Raw genomic sequence first — 21,069 nt, 5'->3', positions numbered from 1 at the left:
CCATCCGCCAGAACACGACGGCCGTTAATATAACCGACAGCTCCTCTGTAGTAAGCCTTCTCCCCCGCATTTCTGGCTTGTAAAATTTTCAGCCAAACTTTCTCCCTCTCCACACGATCCTCCTTCGTCAAGTCCTCGGCAAAACTGATTTTTTCACTCTCACAAATCTGAGCATTTTTGGACTTCTTCCATATTCCATCTCGGTGTAGGCGCTTTGTGAACTGAATTATGACTTGGTGATTTCTGCCCTCTTCTTTTCTTCCAATCTGGTGCACAGTGTCCACAATGTCCTCCATATTATCTGACCATTCTGGGGCGATCTTGGTGAGAATTTTGATCACCTCTTTTCTGATATCTTCGCCCATGCCTTCTTTCATTCCTTTAATCCTTAGATTCCACCTTCGTGAATACCGGTCTCGTTCTCTTGCCTTTTCTTTGAGATCGTCAACTTCTCTCCGTAAGGTTGAGGCTTCCTTCTCCAAACCCGCGATTTTATCTTTACAATCACGGACTTCAGCTGCATTGAATTCAATGAACTCAGCAAGACTGGCAATCAACGAGGCATTCTCCGATAATTTGTTGTTAATGTCCGCCATTTTGTCATCTTGTTTATCAAATCGCATGTGAAGAGCTTGAATAGCTGCCAGGATGTCACTCGCTGTGGGACTGGGTTTAGCAATCTTTCTCGGATGGTCACCTTTAGACGGAGTCGAGTGAAGGAAGTCATTCATTTCCTCCAGATTTCTCCACTTTCAAACTCCATGTCTGAGAGGCAGTGGTCATCCGCAGCTGAAGCCAAATCTTGTATTTTATCGTTCTGGGAAGACTTGCTTTCCCTTTTGTCCTTCTTCTGTTCTTTTGGCATCTTTGTGAAGTCAGCGTAAGATTTTTGAGTGAACAAAGCGTCAAAAAAGGAGGGTTAAAAGGTACCTTGCACCAGAACTAAGTTAAGGACAGCCGCTTAGTTCGCCATCTTGTCGTCCCCCCGACGGGGGCCTAATTCTAATTTTAGGTGAATAGGAATTGGCAGCTAATGCTAATACCATATTTTCTAATTTGACGTGAATTAGCATCATCCGTTAATGCTAACTCTTTTCCCTTGCATTATAACAATGTGAGCAGCTAATGCTAAGAAGGCTGCTGTTATTAGCTAATGCTAATTTGATGCGACTTTAGCATTATCGGGTAATGCTAACACTTTTCCCTTCCCTTTTAACAATGTTTGCAGCTAGTGCTAGGTAGGCTGATGCTAGCAGCTAATGCTAATTTGATGTGAATTATCATTATATTAGTGAGGAGTTAATACTAAGTAGACTGCCATTAGTGGCTAATGCTAATTTTAGGTGAATAGGAATTGGCAGCTAATGCTAATACCATATTTTCTTGCTTTATAACAATGTGACCAGCTAATACTTAGTAGGTTGCCATTATTAACTAATACTAATTTGAGGTGAATTAGCATTATCACCTTATGCTAACAATGTTTTTTCTTACTTTTTAACAATACGAGTAGCTAATGTGAACACTTTTTTTATTCAATTTTAACTTTTCCACTTCGACGTGAAGAGTTAATGCTAAATAAGACACCACTAGTGGCTAATTCTAATTTTAGATGATAAAGCATTAGAAGCTAATGCTAATACCATATTTTCTTGCTTTATATCATTAGAGATTGAAAATGTGACGTCATTCAGGGGTAAAACCGCAAAGGATTCAGGGAACTCGTGGCAAGAGGTACTAGCGTGCACAGGCTTTCAATTGAAATCAGTTACACAGCGATAAAAAGAAACACAAAAAATGGCAAGAAGCTGTTGTATTATTAACTGCAATAGCCGGTCACATGACAGCCACGGGAAGCCGACGGGTAAAGAGATCAGTTGTTATTGGATTACGTCATTGAAGAGAAATTGTTCAAGTCATGTTTCCGAAGTAACAAAGAGACGACGGATGGCCTGGATTGCAGCAATTCAAAGACCAAATATAACGTCCCAGAAGACTCCAGCTCACATGTTAGTCTGCTCCAAGCATTTCCACAAAGGTCAGTCTTCTGTTGTCGTTAATACGTCATTTTTCTTAACATAATTGGTGATATAGGTTACAAGCAAGTCTGGCGATGAACTGAAATTGTCGCGCTATGCTCCTTTGTTTATAGTGCATAAATAGTGAATGTTATTACCATGGTACACTGACAAAAACATATACTTTTATTCACAGGATAAAACAGTTATTTTGTATCACTAATTGCCCAGTACGATTACAGCATACAATATTATTGTCACTGCTACATTTCTGTAACGCGTACCAGAAATTATTTCCACTAATAATTAATTACCGTTGAGCTCAAAGGTCCTATTAATAAACGGTTAACAAATGTGTATTTATGAAGATGATTTGTGAGACTGGTAAACTTATGATATGTACAATGGTCTTTCGTTCTACACGGTGCATTTCAAGGTCCTGTACCCATCCGTCGGTAAACTGTACCTGGGCTTGTTGCAGTGACCTGAAGTTACTAAACTTCATGAGTGTATGAACCCACTCCAAGAACCGTATAATTATAAATATGAGCGTGGTGAAAGTTGGGCAGCACGCGAACGTATTTTGTCCACTCTGTGTGCTCGTAAGGGTCTAATCCTATCACTCCTTTGATTTTTTCCTCGTATCTTTGACTTTTCATCAAGTCTGTCTTTGTACGGACCGGCATTGTTCTCCTTCGTTTTGTACATAAACTTTTTTGGGGGGCAAAGAAAAAGCAAGAAGGTACTGGAACCGGAGAAAGAACGTTTTGTGCTGCTGCAAATGCTTGCGTTTGATGCGGTACTTGGATTGTTTTGCCACGAGTTCCCGGCATGCAATGCGCGAAAGTCATGTGGTCTGTCAATCTCTATATCAGTAGCTAATGCTAGGTACGTAGCCATTATAAGGTAATGCTAATTTAGGTGAATTAGCATTATCCACTAATTCTAACAATTTTTTTGCCAACGCTTTTCCCTTGCATTATAACAATATGAGCAGCTAATGCTAAGAAGGCTGCCATTATTAGGCAATGCTAATTATTATGTGTGTTAGCATTATCCGCTGCTGCTAGCAATGGTTTATCTTACCGCTTAACAATATCAGCAGCTAATGCCTATTTAGCATTAATTAACTTCATTTAGCATTAAGAAGTTTATGCTAAAAAGGCTACCATTAGTGGCTAATGCTAATTTTAGGTGAATAAGCATTGGCAACTAATGCTTATACCATATTCGCTTGATTTCTAACAATGTGAGCAGCTAATGCTAAGTAGGTTGCCGTTATTAGCTAATGCTAATTTATCCGCTAATACTAACAATGTTTTTTCTTACATTTTAGCAATGTGATGTGTGTTACCGTTAACATTGCTAATTTGATGTGAATTAGCAGTATCAAATAATTCTAACTATTTTCTTTGCATTATAACAATGTGAGCAGCTAATGCTAAGAAGGCTGCTGTTATTAAGTAATGCTAATTTGATGCAAGTTAGCATTATCAGGTAATGCTAACACTTTTCCCTTCCCTTTTAATAATGTGAACAGCTAGTGCTAAGTAAGCTGATGCTAGCAGCTAATGCTAATTTGATGTTAATTAGCATTGTATTAGTGAGGAGTTAATGTTCAGTAGACTGCCATTAGTCGCCAATGCTAATTTTAGGTGAATAGAAATTGGCAGCTAATGCTAATACCATATTTTCTTGCCTTATAACAATGTGACCAGCTAATGTTAAGCAGGTGCCGTTATTAGCTAATACTAATTTGAGGTGAATTAGCATTATCCGCTGATGCTAACAATGTTTTTTCTTACTTTTTAACAATACGCCAGGAGTAGCTAATTCTAATTTTAGATGAAAAAGCATTAACAGCTAATGCTCATACTGTTTGCTTTGTAAGACTGACAGCAGCAAATGATACAAAGTCTACCGTTATTAACTAATGCTAATTTAATGTAAATTAGCATTATCCGATAATGGTAACTCTTTTCACCTGCATTATAACGATGTCAGGAGTTAATGCTAAGTAGGTTGCCATTAGGGGCTAACTCTAATTAGGAGTGAATAATTATTAGCAGCTAATGTTAATACCGTTTTCTCTTTCCTTATAACAAATTGAGCAGCTAATGCTAATTTGATGTGAATTAGCATTATATTAGTGAGCAGTAATGCTAAGTAGGCTGCTCTTATTAACTAATACTACGTTGACGTGAATTAGCATTATGCGCTACTGCTAATACTGTTTTCCTTTACTTTTTAACAATGTGAGCGGCTAATTCTAAGTACGCTGTTATAAATAGCTAATGCTAATTTAACGTAAGTTAGCATTATACACTGTTTTCCCTTACTTATTAAAAATGATAGTAGCTAATATTAATACTCTTTTCCGTTGGGTAACAACGAACTTAGGAGTTAAGTAGTGAAGTATGCTAAGTAGGCTGCCATGAGTGACTCTTTTCCCTAGCATTATAACGATGTGAAGGGTTTATGCTAAGTAGGCTCCCATTAACAGCTAAAACTAATTTAAGGTGAATAAGCATTAGTAGCTAACGCTAATACCCTTTTCTCTTGTGTTATAATGATGTAAGACGTTAATATTGTTCTCAAACAAAAGAATGAGAATGAAATATTGATTCTAACAGGGCCCATAAATAGCATTAGCTTAGCACCATTAGCTTATCAGAGTTTCCATCATGGTCACACAAATCCTTAGCAGAGCAAAGTGGCCTACTTAACAATAGCTGCTCAAGTTGGAGGAAGCAAAGGGAAAACAGTATTAGCATTAGCTGCTAAATGTGCACTTGAGAACAAATTTATTGTGAATTCAGCTGTGAATGTAGAGTTTCCAGTATTTAAGCTTCCATTTCCAAATGTTAGCTGCTCCTGTCTGCCTCTTTGTCACACACACAGACTGAAATGATTCACAGCCTTGCTTCATCCTTCTGTCAGTGTCACTGACTGTCACTGTGACTGTGGACATAAAGCATGGGAAACATACACATGGCTGACACTTTATTAGATACACAGTGGCCACTATCTCAGGTACACCTGTGACCTAATAAAGTGTATCTAAAGTTACAAAATGTTGTCTCTGTCCAAATATTTATGGACCTAACTGTAGGTCTTCCTTTTAGCCAGGATGATTGTAGCTCAGGTCCAGCTCTCTCAAATGGGAGGGGTTGGAGCTCAGAGCTGAGGCCAGAGAAGTACAGCCTTCCTCTGTAATCAGACAGCCTGACAGGCTGCAGACACACAAAACAACAATCCATCTGTTATCCATCTCTATGGCAGCATAACTAAGGGATGGTTCAGGGTCACCTGATCCAGCTCTAACTATAAGCTTTATGAAAAAGGAAAGTTTGAAGCTGATCTTCAAAATAGAGAGGGTGTCTGTCTCCTGAACTCAAACTGGGAGCTGCTTCTACACCCAGTCCAACATAGCCAGGCTTTTTTTGTGTTTGCTGCTTTGACAAAACCTCAAATCCCAGTCAGAGATGATGAGCATCATCACAGCAATGATCATTTCTCTGTTAACCCAGGCTTTCTGCTTCAGGATCTGTGCACGCTCACAGAACAAGAAGACATTTAAACATCATTTCACTAAATGGATGGACTGAGCTCAGCCTACAAATGAACTGGATAAATAAAGATTTGGCCTCAGTGTGCTCAGTGTTACTGTCTATTCCTAACATATTCCTAACATGATAGCTGCACTTTAGAGTTCTAAAACTGGAACTGACACATATTTAAACTCTACATTTTACTCATTACATTCAGTTCTGACACTCGCCCACAGTCCAACAAAGAAAACATGGAGATCACATCAGTTTGTCATCAAAGTCTAATTATTCCAGAGGGCAGTGTTGATACAACTAAAGTTATTTGTAAGCAAAGTTGAGTTTTTTATTGTCGGAGTGCTTCAAGTCTGAAGTATCACTTAAATGTATTAAACGCTGTTGATGGCAGCAAACAAACCACCCAAACAAACAGAGGTGGGAGGCTTGGGCAGACTACGTAGATTCAGCTTGTGGGAGGAGTCTAGATAAACCAAAGAAAGACAAGCTAACAAAAGCCACAGTGAAGTGAGTAGCTACAAACTTCAGGCCGATCAGAGTGATCAGAGTACTACAGTACTCTGATCACTGATCGTCCTTCAGCTTGTGGCTGCCGTTAGCTGATCTGCTAGTTAGCTGATCTGCTAGTTAGCTGATCTGCTAGTTAGCTGGTGTGCTAGTTAGCTGGTGTTCTAGTTAGCAGGTTCACTAGTCAGCTGGTGTGCTGACCAGCGAACCAGTAGGTTACAAGATGAGCTTGTCTGTCTGATGAGCCAGCTCTCTCTGTCTTGGTTGTTTTGTCCTTGGGCAAGACACTTCACCTACCTATCAGTGAGCTTAATGACAGCCGTTAGCATCGTTTCAGTGTTTCATCATTTAAAAACACTTCCTGTCACTGTGGTGGTTACAGTGACTCAGTGGGTTGGGAAACTCATCTGTAACCGGAAGGTTGCCTGCTCTCTCTGTCCTGGTCATTGTGTCCTTGGGCAAGACACTTTACCCTACCGCCTATTGGTGATGACCATTATTATTATTAAGAGCATCTTTAGGCCCGACTGTGCTCATTCTTCCTCCAACCTCTCCTTACCAAAGATAACAACTACATCAGTATTAGCTCAATAACAATCTCTGCAATTCAATTGTGGACATTCATTTTTAAACCTTGTGTAAAATGATAAAACCTAAAAGTCTGAGTATTATTCTTTGTGCAAACAGCCCTTGCAGGTTACCCCGGACTTAATAATTAAGTAATAATAATAAAAATAACCTTTCTTTTAAGCAGCTGTTCAGGCTACTAAACTCATCCCAGAAATAACAAGTGACACCATTAATAGTGGAGCTACCTTTAACAGGTGAAACTGATTTGACCTATAAGGCTACTGCAGTTACTTCTTATCAGGGTTAGTAGGGAAGACATCTAGATGAGATAGTTAGTAGTAGTTAGTTAGTACCAGGCGAGTCCCCTCCCCCACATCGGCACCAGAACCCTGTATTATCTACAGGGTAAGCCTGCTTTATCAAACTATGACTATTACTACTGTGATCATTTGCAACCAAGTGTGCCGCTCTCACTGCTGGGATGAACCACTAGAGATAACCCAGTCATCCCTTTCTTTCTCTCAAGAAGAAGTGAAATAAATATATTTATTATGTTAAGAGTCTAATATTCTTTAAATCAAACTGTAATGAATAAATCAAGCAAGAAGATTTGGTGGCTCCAAGTGTTGTAGAAGAAAAGTTAAACATCTCAGAAATCAACGTTTAAAATTAAGTAAGTACTAACAAACAGCGAACCAATCAGTAGTCGCCAATATCCTCCTAATTTTATTCACAAAGAAATCAAATATATATATATATATATATATATATATATATATATATATTATTGCCCCAAAGGAGCCTAAATCTTTAAGTTAGGCAGTACATGAAGTATTTTTTTAAATAAACAAAGACATGACTATAACAACTCCTGACCTGAGAGTTTCCACTGCACACTGGGAACTCTTTAGTCCAGCAGACAGAAGCTTCACTCCTGAATCCTGCAGGTCAGAGTTACTCAGGTCCAGCTCTCTCAGACTGGAGGACTGGGAGCTGAGGACTGAGGACAGAGCTTCACAGCTTCTCTCTGACAGGTTACAGCCACTCAGTCTGAAAAATAAAAGACAGTCTATACAACAAATACTCATGTAGAGTTTGTTAATACATTTCACAACATTAAATCTTGACTTTCTATTTTTAAAGGAAACATAAACATTCTAAGATACAACATCATATGGATGAACTTTAATTAATAATTCTAAAAACAAAATGTTTTCTGATCTGACCTCAGAGTATTCAGTTTAAAGTTTAAACGTTGTAGTCCAGCAGACAGAAGCTTCACTCCTGAATCCTGCAGCTTTCTGACACTCAGGTCCATCTCTGTCAGACTAGAAGACTGTGAGCTGAGAATTGAGGACAGAGCTTCACAGCTTTCCTCTGAGAGTTCACAGATGTTAAGTCTGAAGATAAAAAGATGAATAAAGATTGTTGTTAAAGTGTAACCAGGGTTCAATAACTTATTGTCTTGTGCTAAGCAGGTTAGTAAAACTTCCCTTTAACTTGGAAATGAATAAAAATGCTATGAAACAAGGATAACTGAATAAAGATATAAACAAAAACAAACATCAAACATATAAACAAACAGAACTAAACAGAATACAAATTGATCTGACCTCAGAATATTCAGTTTGGCGTGTGGACTCTCTACTGCAGCAGACAGAAGCTTTACCGCTGAAGCCTTCAGGCTGTTGGTACTCAGGTCCAGCTCTCTCAGACTACAGGACTGGGAGCTGACCACTGACAACAGATTTTCACAGCATTCCTCTGAGACGTTACAGCTGCTCAGTCTGAGAGAGAAAGGGAAAAAAACAAAACAAAAAACCCAAACAATATATGTGATCAAATTAAATTTGTTTATATGTTGAACCTTTTTTTTTAAATTTTATTTTAAACCTATGATACTATGAGTTCTACTAATCCAGTGCACACAATTTGTACCTTGATGGTACCTTGCTCAGGGGTACCACAAGGTAGCTATTCGGTGGATTCGACCCCTGACCTTATGATCATGGGGTGACCACTCTACCGACTGAGCTAATAATTCTGTGTACACTATCATACAATATTAACTAAAACAATTATTTTAGAAAATTTTAGTAATTCAATAATCATTATGCTCATTACCTGTGTATTGTGAGGAACACTGCATTTTAAACACTAGCTGTATAAAACTCTTCCTGTTAAAGGTGCGTATAAAGGAGATGAGCTGTCAGGATATATCAAAGACAAAGCAGAGATCCATCCAGTCGCTTCCACTAAGCCCACAGAGGGACAGACAACCACTCTCACTCACACCTGCATGAAGTTTAGATCACCAGGTAACCTTACTGCATGTCTGTGGACAGTGGGAGGAAACAGTAGAGGACCCAGAGTGAACCCAATGTAATTCTGTGGGAACACTGGTTATGGAAGCCTTACAGTTACATATGGTTACTGACAAGAAACACGACCTTAGAGGCAATTTCAGTAATGAAGACCGAAGTTCTCCCTCCATACGGGAAGAAAACAAGACAGCACAGCAGAGATTTATATTTAAAAAGGGAGAGTGTGCACTGAAAGTGAGATACAAACTTGAACTTAAATTACGAACATAAAACAATGTTACAGTGATCTTTGAACTCAGCATTTCTGATTTATTTCCCATGATTTTAACAATGAAGCAATGAGTTCATGTTTACTTACAGAGCTTTGTTGGAGGCTTTGACCACTGGCAGCATTCTCAGAAGAGCCTCCTCTGAAGTAGAGTATTTCTTGAGGTCAAACTCATCCAGATCTTCTTCTGATGACAGTAAGAGGAAGGTCAGAGCTGAGCACTGAGCAGGAGACAATTTACCTGTGGAGAGACTTCCTGAAGTCCTGTATTGTTGGATCTCCTCCACTAGAGAACGATCATTCAGTTCATTCAGACAGTGGATCAGATTGATGCTTTTCTCTGCAGACAGATTCTCACTGAGACTCGCCTTGATGTACTGGACTGTTGCTAGAGTGATTCCTGAAATACTTCCTGTCTGTGACATCAGGGCTCGTAAGAGAGTCTGATTGGTCTGCAGTGAAAGACCCAGGAGGAAGCGGAGGAACAAATCCAGGTATCCATTTGGACTCTGTAAGGCCTTGTCCACAGCACTCTGGTAGAAGTGTTTCTCTGTAGATTGTCCTGTTTCAGACTTCTGGGAGGTTTTTTGTTCTTCCAGCAGATTGAGTCCAGAGTTGATGAAGGTCAGATGGACATGAAGAGCAGCCAGAAACTCCTGAACACTCAGATGGATGAAGCAGAACACCATGTCCTGGTACAGTCCTCTCTCCTCTTTAAAGATCTGTGTGAACACTCCTGAGTACACTGAGGCTGCTCTGATATCGATGCCACACTCTGTCAGGTCTGATTCATAGAAGATCAGGTTTCCTTTCTGCAGCTGATCAAAAGCAAGTTTTGCCAGTGACTCAATCATCTTCCTGCTCTCTGGACTCCAGTGTGGATCTGTCTCAGCTCCTCCATCATACTTGACCTTCTTCACTTTGGCCTGAACCACCAGGAAGTGGATGTACATCTCAGTCAGGGTCTTGGGCAGCTGTCCTCCCTCTCTGGTTTCCAGCACATCCTCCAGAACTGTAGCAGTGATCCAGCAGAAGACTGGGATGTGACACATGATGTGGAGGCTTCGTGATGTCTTGATGTGGGAGATGATCCTGCTGGCCTGCTCCTCATCTCTGAATCTCTTCCTGAAGTACTCCTCCTTCTGTGGGTCAGTGAACCCTCTGACCTCTGTCACCATGCCAACACAGTCAGGAGGGATCTGATTGGCTGCTGCAGGTCGTGTGGTTATCCAGAGGCGAGCAGAGGGAAGCAGTTTCCCCCTGATGAGGTTTATCAGCAGCACATCCACTGAGGTGGACTTTCTAGGGTCAGTTAGGATTGTAGTTTTGTGGAAGTCCAGAGGAAGTCGACACTCATCCAGACCATCAAAGATGAACACAACCTGGAAGTCTTCAAAGCTGCAGATTCCTGCTTCTTTGGTTTCAGTAAAGAAGTGATGAACAAGTCCCACCAAGCTGAACTTTTCCTCTTTCAGCACATTCAGCTCTCTGAAAGTGAATGGAAATATGAACTGGATGTCCTGGTTGGCTTTGTCTTCAGCCCAGTCCAGGGTGTATTTCTGTGTTAAGACTGTTTTCCCAATGCCAGCCACTCCCTTTGTCAGCACTGTTCTGATTGGTTCATCTCTTCCAGGTGAGGCTTTAAAGATGTCTTCTTGTCTGATTGTTGTTTCTGGTCTGTCTGGTTTCCTGGATGCTGTTTCAATCTGTCTGACCTCATGTTCATCATTGACCTCTGCAGTCCCTCCCTCTGTGATGTAGAGCTCTGTGTAGATCTGATTCAGAAGGGTTGGGTTTCCTGCTTTAGCGATGCCCTCAAACACACACTGGAACTTCTTCTTCAGAGCAGATTTAAGGTTACGATGACAAACAGCAGCTGGAAGTTCTGAATAATAATAATAAAAATACAACTTTAACAATCATATTTTACAAAATGCTGATGACAATTTCTGACCCACTGAGAAATGACCGAACACACTGGTGTCACAAGTGTCTCATTTATCCAGCAGCTTAAATCTTTAGATAAATCCTCTTACGTCTCTGCAGACGGTCAGCCAGCTCCTCCTGCTTCATTCTCCTCAAGAAGTCCATTGTGATCTTCACAAATTCCTCTCTGCTGTTTCTCCTCTGCTCATCATCCTCCCTCTGAAACTCCAAGCACTGGGGCTTATTTGGATTCAGAGCCTTCTGGATCTTCTTCAGCTCGTTCTTCACAAAAGTGATGATGTTGTCCTCCAGCAGCTGGAACAGCATACTTTATGAATGAGCCACCACTCTGAACTTCAGTCTACACAACATCAAGAAGGTCCTGAGAAAATGTGAACGCTGGTTTGTGGGCGGAGTCAAGGAGGCCATTTATGTGAAAAGGGAAAGACCATCTCTGAATGGAGGAGGGGCCTAAGGGTACATCTGTCACCATCTTTAACAACACTTTAACAAACAACATGAGATTTTAACAGTAATGTAAAAAACCTGTGATTCATTGTTATTAAGCACAAACACATCTATGGACCTGTTTCCATTAGTAGCTGCTCAGATCGACTCACCACAGGTCGCCATGACTGGACTGGATCCACTGGTTTCCATTACAGTTGAGGACCACCTAATGTGGTCGTCTCAATATAGCCGAATGTCAACTCACATCATTAGTAAGTGTTAATGCTCCTAATTTCCATCATATTTGTCATTTATTGCTCAAAGTTATTGAAGAAACAGTTATTCAGCTTCATTCTCACTGATCTCAACTACAAACTGTTTCACTTTGGTTTCTGTTTAAAGCCTCGATGTTTAAAATGTTTCCCTGTGATCAATGTTGCCTCTAATGTTTCATGTGTCTGAACACACAAACTCCCTGAGCGTCCCTTGGACCACTGTGAGCAACTGCAGACGTGTGCACTGTGGTCACGCCAGCATCGAATCCATCCAGGTTACATGTTTATTAAAATAATCTAATTACAGCATTTATGTTAGACTACTTTTAATTAACTGCTTTATCCCACTTACAATAAAAATGTAAAAAAATCTTGTTCATAACCTGTGTAGTATGTTAACACTATTGGAAGTAAAAAATAACTTGAACTCCAATTTTGAAAACACAACTTCATTTAATTTTTTATTTATTATTAAGCTCTGACTTGTATTATGAGTCTGTGGTCTGGGAGAGAGTCTGTAACTCTGGATGCAAAATACAGGATATAATGACCAGTGCTGGGCAATTAATTATATAGTTACTTCTTCAAAAAGTTAAAACAAAGTTTTTTGCAGCTGTTTACCTAAAAATGCAGCCAAGGTGTTTTTTAAATAAACATTTCAAACTATTTACAGAACAATCAGCTGTTCTGCATCAAATCTGATGCCACACAAATTATTTGTGCCACTCCAAAAAATAATTTCTGTCCACTATGAGATGAAGGAGAACAACAGCCTGATACCTGCAGGCCTGACAGCAGCAGATGTATCACTGCTGTAACACCTGTAACACTCAGCAGTCGCCTCATTGTTCTGACACACAACAACACTATTGACTACACTACACACTAACTACACACTAACTACACAAGATTTGTGCTAAACGTCACAAATCTCTCACATCTCAAACACGCCGTCACTCCTAAAACTTCCCCCTCCCTAAACAACTAAATACCATGTTTTGCCATATCATGTTTTGATTGGTCGGCATGGTACTTTTTTCGACCAATAGGAAAGGGTGGGGTGTTTTGGTTTCATCTTTGCTCACAGGTGGAGAGCGCTTTCAAGCGTTTTCCTTATGAAACGCTGTTTTTACCGTTTCTTCCCGCAGTAAATATAAACAACAATATTATTCAGGAAGAAAACCAAACAACCAAACCATCTCCAAAGGTTGTACACGTTGTCATTAACGTGGCTTCACTCCACATCAGCCGCTTTGCTAAAACACCGGTGTCGGCACATAAGGACGCTGTCATAGCCTGTCAGCGACGTTGATTAGCTGCGTATATACGAATGTGAATCGCATCATTGGCTGGACTATGGGATAAGGTGGCATCGTTCTAATCCCATACAGGAGCAGCCAGTCACTGACTAACACTGCAAAACTGAATTGTTAACCTATTTACTTTAATTTCAATTCAGGTGGATTTTTTTTGTGTGCAATGCAGATTTTCTGTGCACAGAGACGTGCCAGCAGTCAAAGTTTGTTTCTTTTGTACATTTAGTCCACAGAGTCCTTGGTGTTCTGAAAGGGACCAATAAATAAATGTATTATTAATAATAATAAAGTAGTTGTTGTACATGTACAGACCATAAATATGGAGTCCAGCTGTGTTTGATACTGCTGGGCAGACTGACCACTGGGAACCTCTGAGCTCTGCTGGTCCACTCTGTGGAGGAACCATGGACACACACACACACACACACACACACACACACACACACACACACACACACACACACACACACACACGAGGCCACTTTGATTATTGAAATGTGAATTTAGCCTCTAAAAGCTGTGTTCAGTCACTTTTGCTGCTTCCCTTGTTGCATCTGTATTTTTAGTTTCTCTGTCAGAGATCAAAATTATCAATAATACAAATGATACTCCAGAGTCCTTCCACTGTAATCCTGATCACTGACACTTCTTTGTTGTGTTTTAAACTCTGTAAAAACACAAAGATCATAATTCCCTGAATGACTTCAGTTTTTTTCTAACTGAACTTTGATTCTAAAGTTAAAGGCCGTTTCTCAGTAAATGTACTTGTGATACGTCATCATTCACAGATCAAGTACGTTTCAACTCAAAGTACGTATAAAGCCAAGTGTGTAAGTTCATCTCTGAATGTTTGTGATTCCTACGTTAAGTTTAACAACCGATATATGAAGCTCGGACGTCTGTGTGCTGCTGAGTCTGTTTGTTTGTTCATTCCAACCATCAAACTGTTTACCTGCAGCACAGTTTGTTTGTTTTTCAAAGTAAAACTGTGAAACACTTCTTTCATACTTGTGTTCAGTTTTGTATAGAAATGATGCAAAATTCAGTGTCAGGTTAAATGTGACAGAAACAGTTCACACTGACATCATCCTGATAAAAGATGAGTGCAGGAAAACCGTGTTTGCATTTATTTGCACTGCTTTCCATGTGTGAATGAGGCGAGTATCAAAGTGCTCAGAGGAGAAAAGCTCCATATAAGAACCATTACTCCCAGTATTATTCCAAACTGGTCCAGCCTATAAAGATGAACTCTGTGTGAACAGCTGACCTGTGTCATGTGACCAAGAACACAAACATGATCTACTGTCAGATCAGGACACGTCACAGTTAAATGTTACTGTTTAACAGCACACTGCAACATTCACACGTTCATCTAACAAACTGGATCATTAACAGCTGCATTTTCACACGTTTCACTTTGTTTCACTACAGATTCAGCAGACAGAAAGAAGTTGATGAGGAAACAACAGTTCAGTTCATTTCTGTCCTGGTTGATGAAGATGGCAGCTCTGCTGAGGAGCAGGAAGTGGGGATCAGACTGAGTGAAGAGTTTCAGGACAGAGAGTTTGAGAACATCTCCTCTTCCTAAAAATAATCTCTGAGTATCTGCTGTGTTTGTGGAAACACTCCAACACACAGCGCTGCACATATGAACATGTGTGTGAAACAGAGCTGACATTAAACATGATGGAGGATTTATTCACAAACACACAACAACATTTACACACACATTACCTCTCTGCAGGACGACACACGCCTGATTTAAAGTAAATATAAGCATGTTTAGACCGTTCACTCTGTAAGGACACAGAGCTGGGTGGAGGTCCAGGCTGGTTCCTGTGAATAATGATGGAGCAGTGATGTGAGTGCTGAGCTGTGACATGGAGAAGAGTCATGGACAGTTAGAGATGGTCATCTCACCTCTGAGCTTTGGTCTGGCTCTCATGTTCCCCACACAGAGTGGTTTTAGAGGGAGGGACTCCCTCCTCTCTGTCCTCACACTGATCCATGCTGCTCAATTCACATCAGCTCACACACACTTTCTACCTTCACCTGCAGAGGAAACACAAATCATTCATGTGCACATCAACTGAAATCCTCCTTTCCATCATGTGTGCTGTCCAAATATCAGCTGCTTCTTTCCTGCTTCATCTCAGTGTCAGCTGAGAGAATGACAAACCCACTACGTGTCAACATTTGATGGATGATGACACAGAAATGTGAAATGATATTGACCTAAATCTGTCCTGATGATGATGAGAAGCTCTGATGAGTTGTGACTGTCTGAGGTGTTACTAGGATGTAGAAACACTGGAGCTCAGCCCTGAAATCTTTGCTGTTTTCACTTGATAACAGCAGCTGTTTAAAGTTACTGAGTGTGTTTGACAGTAAAGTGAATGTAAATGTGAGACACTGTGTGCTCACAGCTAAAGGCTGCAGTCAGCTGTGTTAGAGCCTCTTTCACACAATGATCCTTTAATAAACACTCAGAGCTCCATGTTGATGAAGCAGTCATGTGTGAGCTTGTGTGCTGACATGTTGACAGTTTGACTTCAGCTTTTACTGAAGAAAATCCACAGAAGGCTGAAAGTGAAGCATCACTTCCTGTTTGAGGAGAGCCAACAGTCTGTTTACACGTCATGTCTGAGTTACAGCTGGAATAAATGATCATTTGCAAAGTCTGCTGCTCTTTCTGTAACCATCTGACCATCAACTAACTCTGTGCTGCTGCTGCTCTCATTCACAAAGTGCTCAATTACATTTTTAACTCGTGTCTTTAAGAGCTCTTAGCGTTAGCTTAGCGTTAGCATGCTGTCTGACTAGCTTAGCGTCAGAGCTCTGCAGGTGTGTAAATATTAATCACAGTGACAGTGAAGGAGGTAAAGGTGAGAAAAACACTGCAGCTGAGCTGTGACGTCATCACGTACGCTGCGTCCTCTGTGGGTTCTGAGTGAACTCAAAGTACAAACTACAAGTACACAAACAAGAACGTAGCTCAGAGTGGCGGACACACTCGGCCTCGTTGGTCCAGCTGTGAGTCTGTTACCGTGAACTATGGAGCGGCAGATTTGTGCTGGAACTAAGCTGCACACAGCTGATGTTAGCCAGGAAAACATTACACACTGACTTTAATGGAGAGACCGGAAATACAAACACACACAGTTTGTTGTGTGAAGAAATCAAACATGAGCTGAACAAACAGTAAAGTTCCTAAAGACAAACTGTTAAAGGAGGAAACAAAGCAAACTTACAGTTTCTTCACACACCAACAACAAGCTCCACTCCACGAAGTTCAGGAAGTGAAAGTAAACTGAGCAGGTAGAAAACACCCAGAGAGGCGTTTGAGGACACTCGGGAGCAGTGATGTGTCCACCGGGGTGGCGTGGGGGGGGGGGGGGGGGGGGGGGAGAGGCGCAGGCCACCCCCCCAACCAGACTGGCCACCCCAGGTGCCATCCTGAAGCTAAAACAATAAAATTCAATCAAATATCAAATGTACGATTATATTTTCACAGTGCAGCTCAGATATCCGAGTGTAAGTGAATGCAGCATTGGCTTCTGCACTATGAGTCTACCTGCAGTCTACCTGGGTCAGATATAAACCAAGTTTAGGTGGAGTTTATTTTTCGTTGTGCTGACTTTTTACCGTCAGTTACAATCTGACGTTAAGTTACTGCGTACTAGCTAGCATGACGGAGTTTATATACAGCTGAGTGGGTGCTATGATGTTACTGATAGTGAACTTTATTTTATTCATAAGGTTAGTTAGTAGAGTTGCCAACGGCTCCTTAAAAAATGGAATGGTCCCTAATTCAGAGAAAATATTACGTGTTTTGTATTGAGCTGAGAAGAGACGCAGTTTGTCCCGGACTTTAGCTAGAATGGAAAAAGACACAAAGCTGGATTTATTCTGTCTTTGCTGCACAGCTGTTTCTTCTCTCATTCTCTCCCTCTCCTGTTGCTACTTCAATCATGAAACTGATCAATGATCAGCTGATCGTCTCTCTTGTTTGTTTATCTTGAAGGGAAGTTATGAACTGTTTCTGAGACACAAACAACACCAGGATCCTTTTCTATGTAGCTGACAGCTGGTAACTGTGCAGGGGCGGGTCTAGCAAAGTTTTGCCAGGGGGGCCAGGTAGGGCATTAACAGGAAAAGGGGGGCACAAAAAATACTTTTCTTTCTTATTGTCATTTAAAATGTCTCGCTTTTAATAAATAATTATCTGAATCTTGCGAACAAAGTTTTTATCTGACGTAAAATGTATAAGGCAGCATAGAAAGTATTTACTTGCTTTCAGGTTTCATTCAAATGTTAGTCTTTTCATTTGTTTCCCCACTTTTTTCCTGTTTCAAAATCAAACACCAGCTTGTGAGAAGATTATCTTCTTTTTTTAACAGGCAGATAACGTTTTGCATTGGCATTGGCTAATTTGCCAACTGTTTGTTAAAAATGTTCATATTCAAATTAATATTCAAAAATGTTTTTGCCCAAAACATATGTGCACTATATGTCAGTAAAAATACTATGCAAATATTGCTGTCCTTGAATGCTGAATAAACACTGACTGATTGTATCTCTTGTACTTTATCAACACAGTATCTAGAAACTTTGCACCGTAGTGGTTAAAATCTCATTCTAATAAGAGTTAAAAGTGCATTCAGATGTTAGGTTTATAGGGTTATTGAATTATGGTTAACGGTTGGTAGAATTTTTTTTAACATTATCTGTCAATTACATCTGCCACCCTTCTCCAAATCTGTGCCCCTATCTGGCCCCCCCAACAAAAATTTTCTAGACACGCCACTGCCCCCCCCAGGGACCACCCCTCCTAAAACTTCCCCCTCCCTAAACAACTAAATGCCATGTTGCCATATCATGTTTTGATTGGTCGGCATGGTACTTTTTTCGACCAATAGGAAAGGGTGGGGGGTGTTTTGGTTTCATCTTTGCTCACAGGCTTTCGAGAGTTTTCCTTATGAAACGCTGTTTTGACCGTTTCTTCCTGCAGTAAATATAAACAACAATATTATTCAGGAAGAAAACCAAACAACCAAACCAACTCCAAAGGTTGTTCACGTTGTCATTAACGTGGCTTCACTCCACATCAGCCGCTTTACTCGCTAAAACACCGGTGTCGGCACATAAGGACGCTGTCTGTCAACCACGTTGATTAGCTGCATATATACGAATGTGAATCGCATCATTGGCTGGAGCAGCCAGTCACCGCTCACTTACTGACTCACACTGCAAAACAGATTCAATTGTTAACGTATTTATTTTCATTTCAATTCAGGTTAGATTTAATTTTTTTGCGTGTAACACAGATCTTCTGTGTGTAGAGACCGTGCCAGTGTTGTGCGATTGTGTGCAGCTTAGAGCGAACATGGCTCCCATTGTGTTGAAGGAGTCCAAGTGACGGTGGTTCTGGATACTCACTGTGAGTTCAGCTGCACTGGAGTAGTTAAAAGTACATGTGTATGTAGGTTTGGGCTCATTCCTTGTTGTCTGGGACAACAGACAGACATAAAACAGTGCTCAGTGACACTAATATCTTTGCATTGCATATTATCTAATGCAAAAACAAGTGAACGCACAAAAGCTGTTAGGATTTGGCTTCCTAAGCAGTTGGGGTGCACTCTGTTGGTTTCCAAAAGAGAGGAATGATTTCACAAACAGATTAAAAGTGTCAATAAAACCTGTGTTAGCAGCTCTGTATCTGGAGCCAGGTGCTGAGGCTAAGGAGTCTGCAAACATGTCCTGTGGTTCAGAAACAGCTCTGAGTCCTTCTTCTGACTGGGGACGACCACTTCAGCCCAGGACCATGGATGTGTGGTGTGGAGCAGGAGGAGGGTGAGGATGTTTTGAGGATGTTTTAGATTTGCCCCCTGTCACATTCCTATTTAAGATTCTGTTTATTTAATCACTAGTGTGTATTTATATATACATATATATATTTAGTCAGTTAACTGAAAATCTTTTTTTCTTTTACTACATCTTACTAATATTTCGCTCTTTACTTTATTTTTAGTTATTTTTTATTATTTCTTTTTTTTCTACTGTACCATTCTGCTGAGTGACTGTCTTCTGCTTGTCAAATACATTTCATTGCAATGTTGACCCTGTGATAACTTGCATATGACAAATAAAACTAAAAACTGAAAAACAGAGCTGAAAAGGAGAGCCGTGGATGCCTTACATTTGAAGAGCAGAGCAGCTGAAGAAAAGCTGTGACTCCACTGTGAGATGGACGCTGTGACTCATCACCAGCAACGCACTGACCTGCATTCATCCATAGATGACACTCAGGACCCTGGTTCCACAGCTGTTCTTGTTCACAGCTGCATCCAGTTAGAGAGGAAACTGTATAATACAATGATGATGTTCCAGCGTCATGTTGTTGCTCCTCCACATGCTTACCTGCCACAGTTTAACTCTGCCTCTCAGACAGTCATGTCACCTGCTCTGCATGCTTTCCTGTACGATGACGTCATCTTGACGTTGACGAGGAGAAAAACTAGTTTAGTCCTGCAGATGGCGATCTTGCACCGTGTTCAGAGAGCCGACACTTTGATGATGCTGCTCTACTCAACTTACTTTAGCCTGGGCTGGACTCTATACGAGCAGCTTCCACTCTGGTTTCACTCTTAAAGACACTTGTTTGATTTCACCTGTAAAAGTTGGAAAATAAATATTTTATTGCAAAATTATTTGTTGGTACATTTTTTGAGGGTCAAATATCTTGTTTGATTTGAGGAATGAACTTTTAAGGTGAAAAAATGAATCAGGTTAAAATACTTTAAATCAGTGAGGATGTATAATGTAATTTAAATGTTGATAATGGTTGTAGTGGGCTTGTAATGTAAATGTGTCTGATTAAATGTGACATTAATGGTGACGCTGCATAAACCTGATAAAACAGTTCTATTAGTGGGTCTGTGTGATCAGCATCAGTGGGTTAAGGTGAGGCCTTGACTAGTAGAACGTCATGTTGGTGACAACACATGAACCAACATCAGACTCCGAGCGCTACGATGCTAAAGATCAGAAGATCCAGTGTGACATCATCGTTACCTGGCAACAGAAGCCCTCATCTGACTTTAATGGAGGATATTTACACCAGCAACACTGTTTAGTTTGATATGATGGATTAACAACATGCTGTGATATCCAGTTCATCTGTAATAGATACTGGATCTAATCAGTCAGCAGATATTTGATCAGCTTATTTATAATTATACTAGAAACAAACACAACTGTATTGGTGATTCATGCAAACTTGCGTATCAGCCTTTGAAGGTTTTGTAGTATTGAGAACAAAGAGGTTGTGTTAGGGCTGAAAAGCCCGACTTGTTCTCCTCTGCAGGTCATCAAATGCACCACAGAAGTTTGTATTTGCACAGCCTGTATATGTTTGATGGCTTTATTATTCTCTGTTCAAAGACAATAACTGTGGAAAATGTCTCATGTAGTATCAGCTTCATTTAAAATGACTGCAAACATTTAGAGAACATGTGCTGCTGTTTGTCCTACATTTCAACACTGAATGAACCCTGAAAGCGTGATAGCAGCTGGCAGATTGGAGTCCACATGAAATATCGGCTGTATGAAGACTGGAGAATATAGATGATACAAATATGCAGCCAAACATTTGTGGACATGGATAAACTTTCTGATCCAAAAAGCAGGAAGTGACACAGCTAGAAAATGAAAGTGTGTAACAGCTGAAGTCAAATGTAATGCAGAGTTGAATCTGCACTTGGATCATCTGTGAAAGGTCCACATGTAGGGATCACATGAGTCCTGATGTTTGTCAGTGCAGCTTGATAACTCCATCTACTGTGGGCTA

The 21,069-nt window shown here is 40.4% G+C and overlaps 1 protein-coding gene and 1 long non-coding RNA gene across 5 annotated transcripts in view; one reads left to right on the top strand and one right to left on the bottom strand.

Moving 5' to 3' along the window:
• Positions 1-13,249, top strand: part of LOC146498588 (uncharacterized) — a 133,534-nt gene extending 120,285 nt beyond the window's left edge. Inside the window, exon 2 of the long non-coding RNA XR_014870564.1 lies at positions 13,112-13,249. This is a non-coding gene — a long non-coding RNA (uncharacterized LOC146498588). The remainder of the gene's footprint in view (positions 1-13,111) is intronic.
• The window catches only part of LOC146498584 (protein NLRC3-like), a 350,052-nt gene that overhangs the window by 83,443 nt on the left and 245,540 nt on the right, over positions 1-21,069 (bottom strand). The window contains exons 1-7 of one of the 4 annotated variants that reach the window (XM_085139926.1): positions 14,955-16,046; positions 13,533-13,611; positions 11,290-11,494; positions 9,344-11,138; positions 8,275-8,448; positions 7,888-8,061; positions 7,538-7,711 (exon numbers count right to left, since the gene is read on the bottom strand). The exons of 1 other annotated variant lie outside the window; for it this stretch is intronic. In XM_085139926.1, coding sequence (XP_084996052.1) covers positions 7,538-7,711; positions 7,888-8,061; positions 8,275-8,448; positions 9,344-11,138; positions 11,290-11,494; positions 13,533-13,611; positions 14,955-15,115 — 2,762 coding nt within the window. In that variant the 5' untranslated portion in view covers positions 15,116-16,046. Of the gene's footprint in view, positions 1-7,537; positions 7,712-7,887; positions 8,062-8,274; positions 8,449-9,343; positions 11,139-11,289; positions 11,495-13,532; positions 13,612-14,954; positions 16,047-21,069 lie in introns of those variants that run through there. 2 more of the 4 variants (XM_085139929.1, XM_085139927.1) reach the window with 2 other exon arrangements.

The sequence above is a fragment of the Neolamprologus multifasciatus genome, chromosome 18, assembly GCF_963576455.1.
Source record: "Neolamprologus multifasciatus chromosome 18, fNeoMul1.2, whole genome shotgun sequence".
Taxonomy (NCBI): domain Eukaryota; kingdom Metazoa; phylum Chordata; class Actinopteri; order Cichliformes; family Cichlidae; genus Neolamprologus; species Neolamprologus multifasciatus.
Note: the sequence above shows the minus strand (reverse complement) of the source record. Positions and strands in the feature narration are given on the sequence as shown.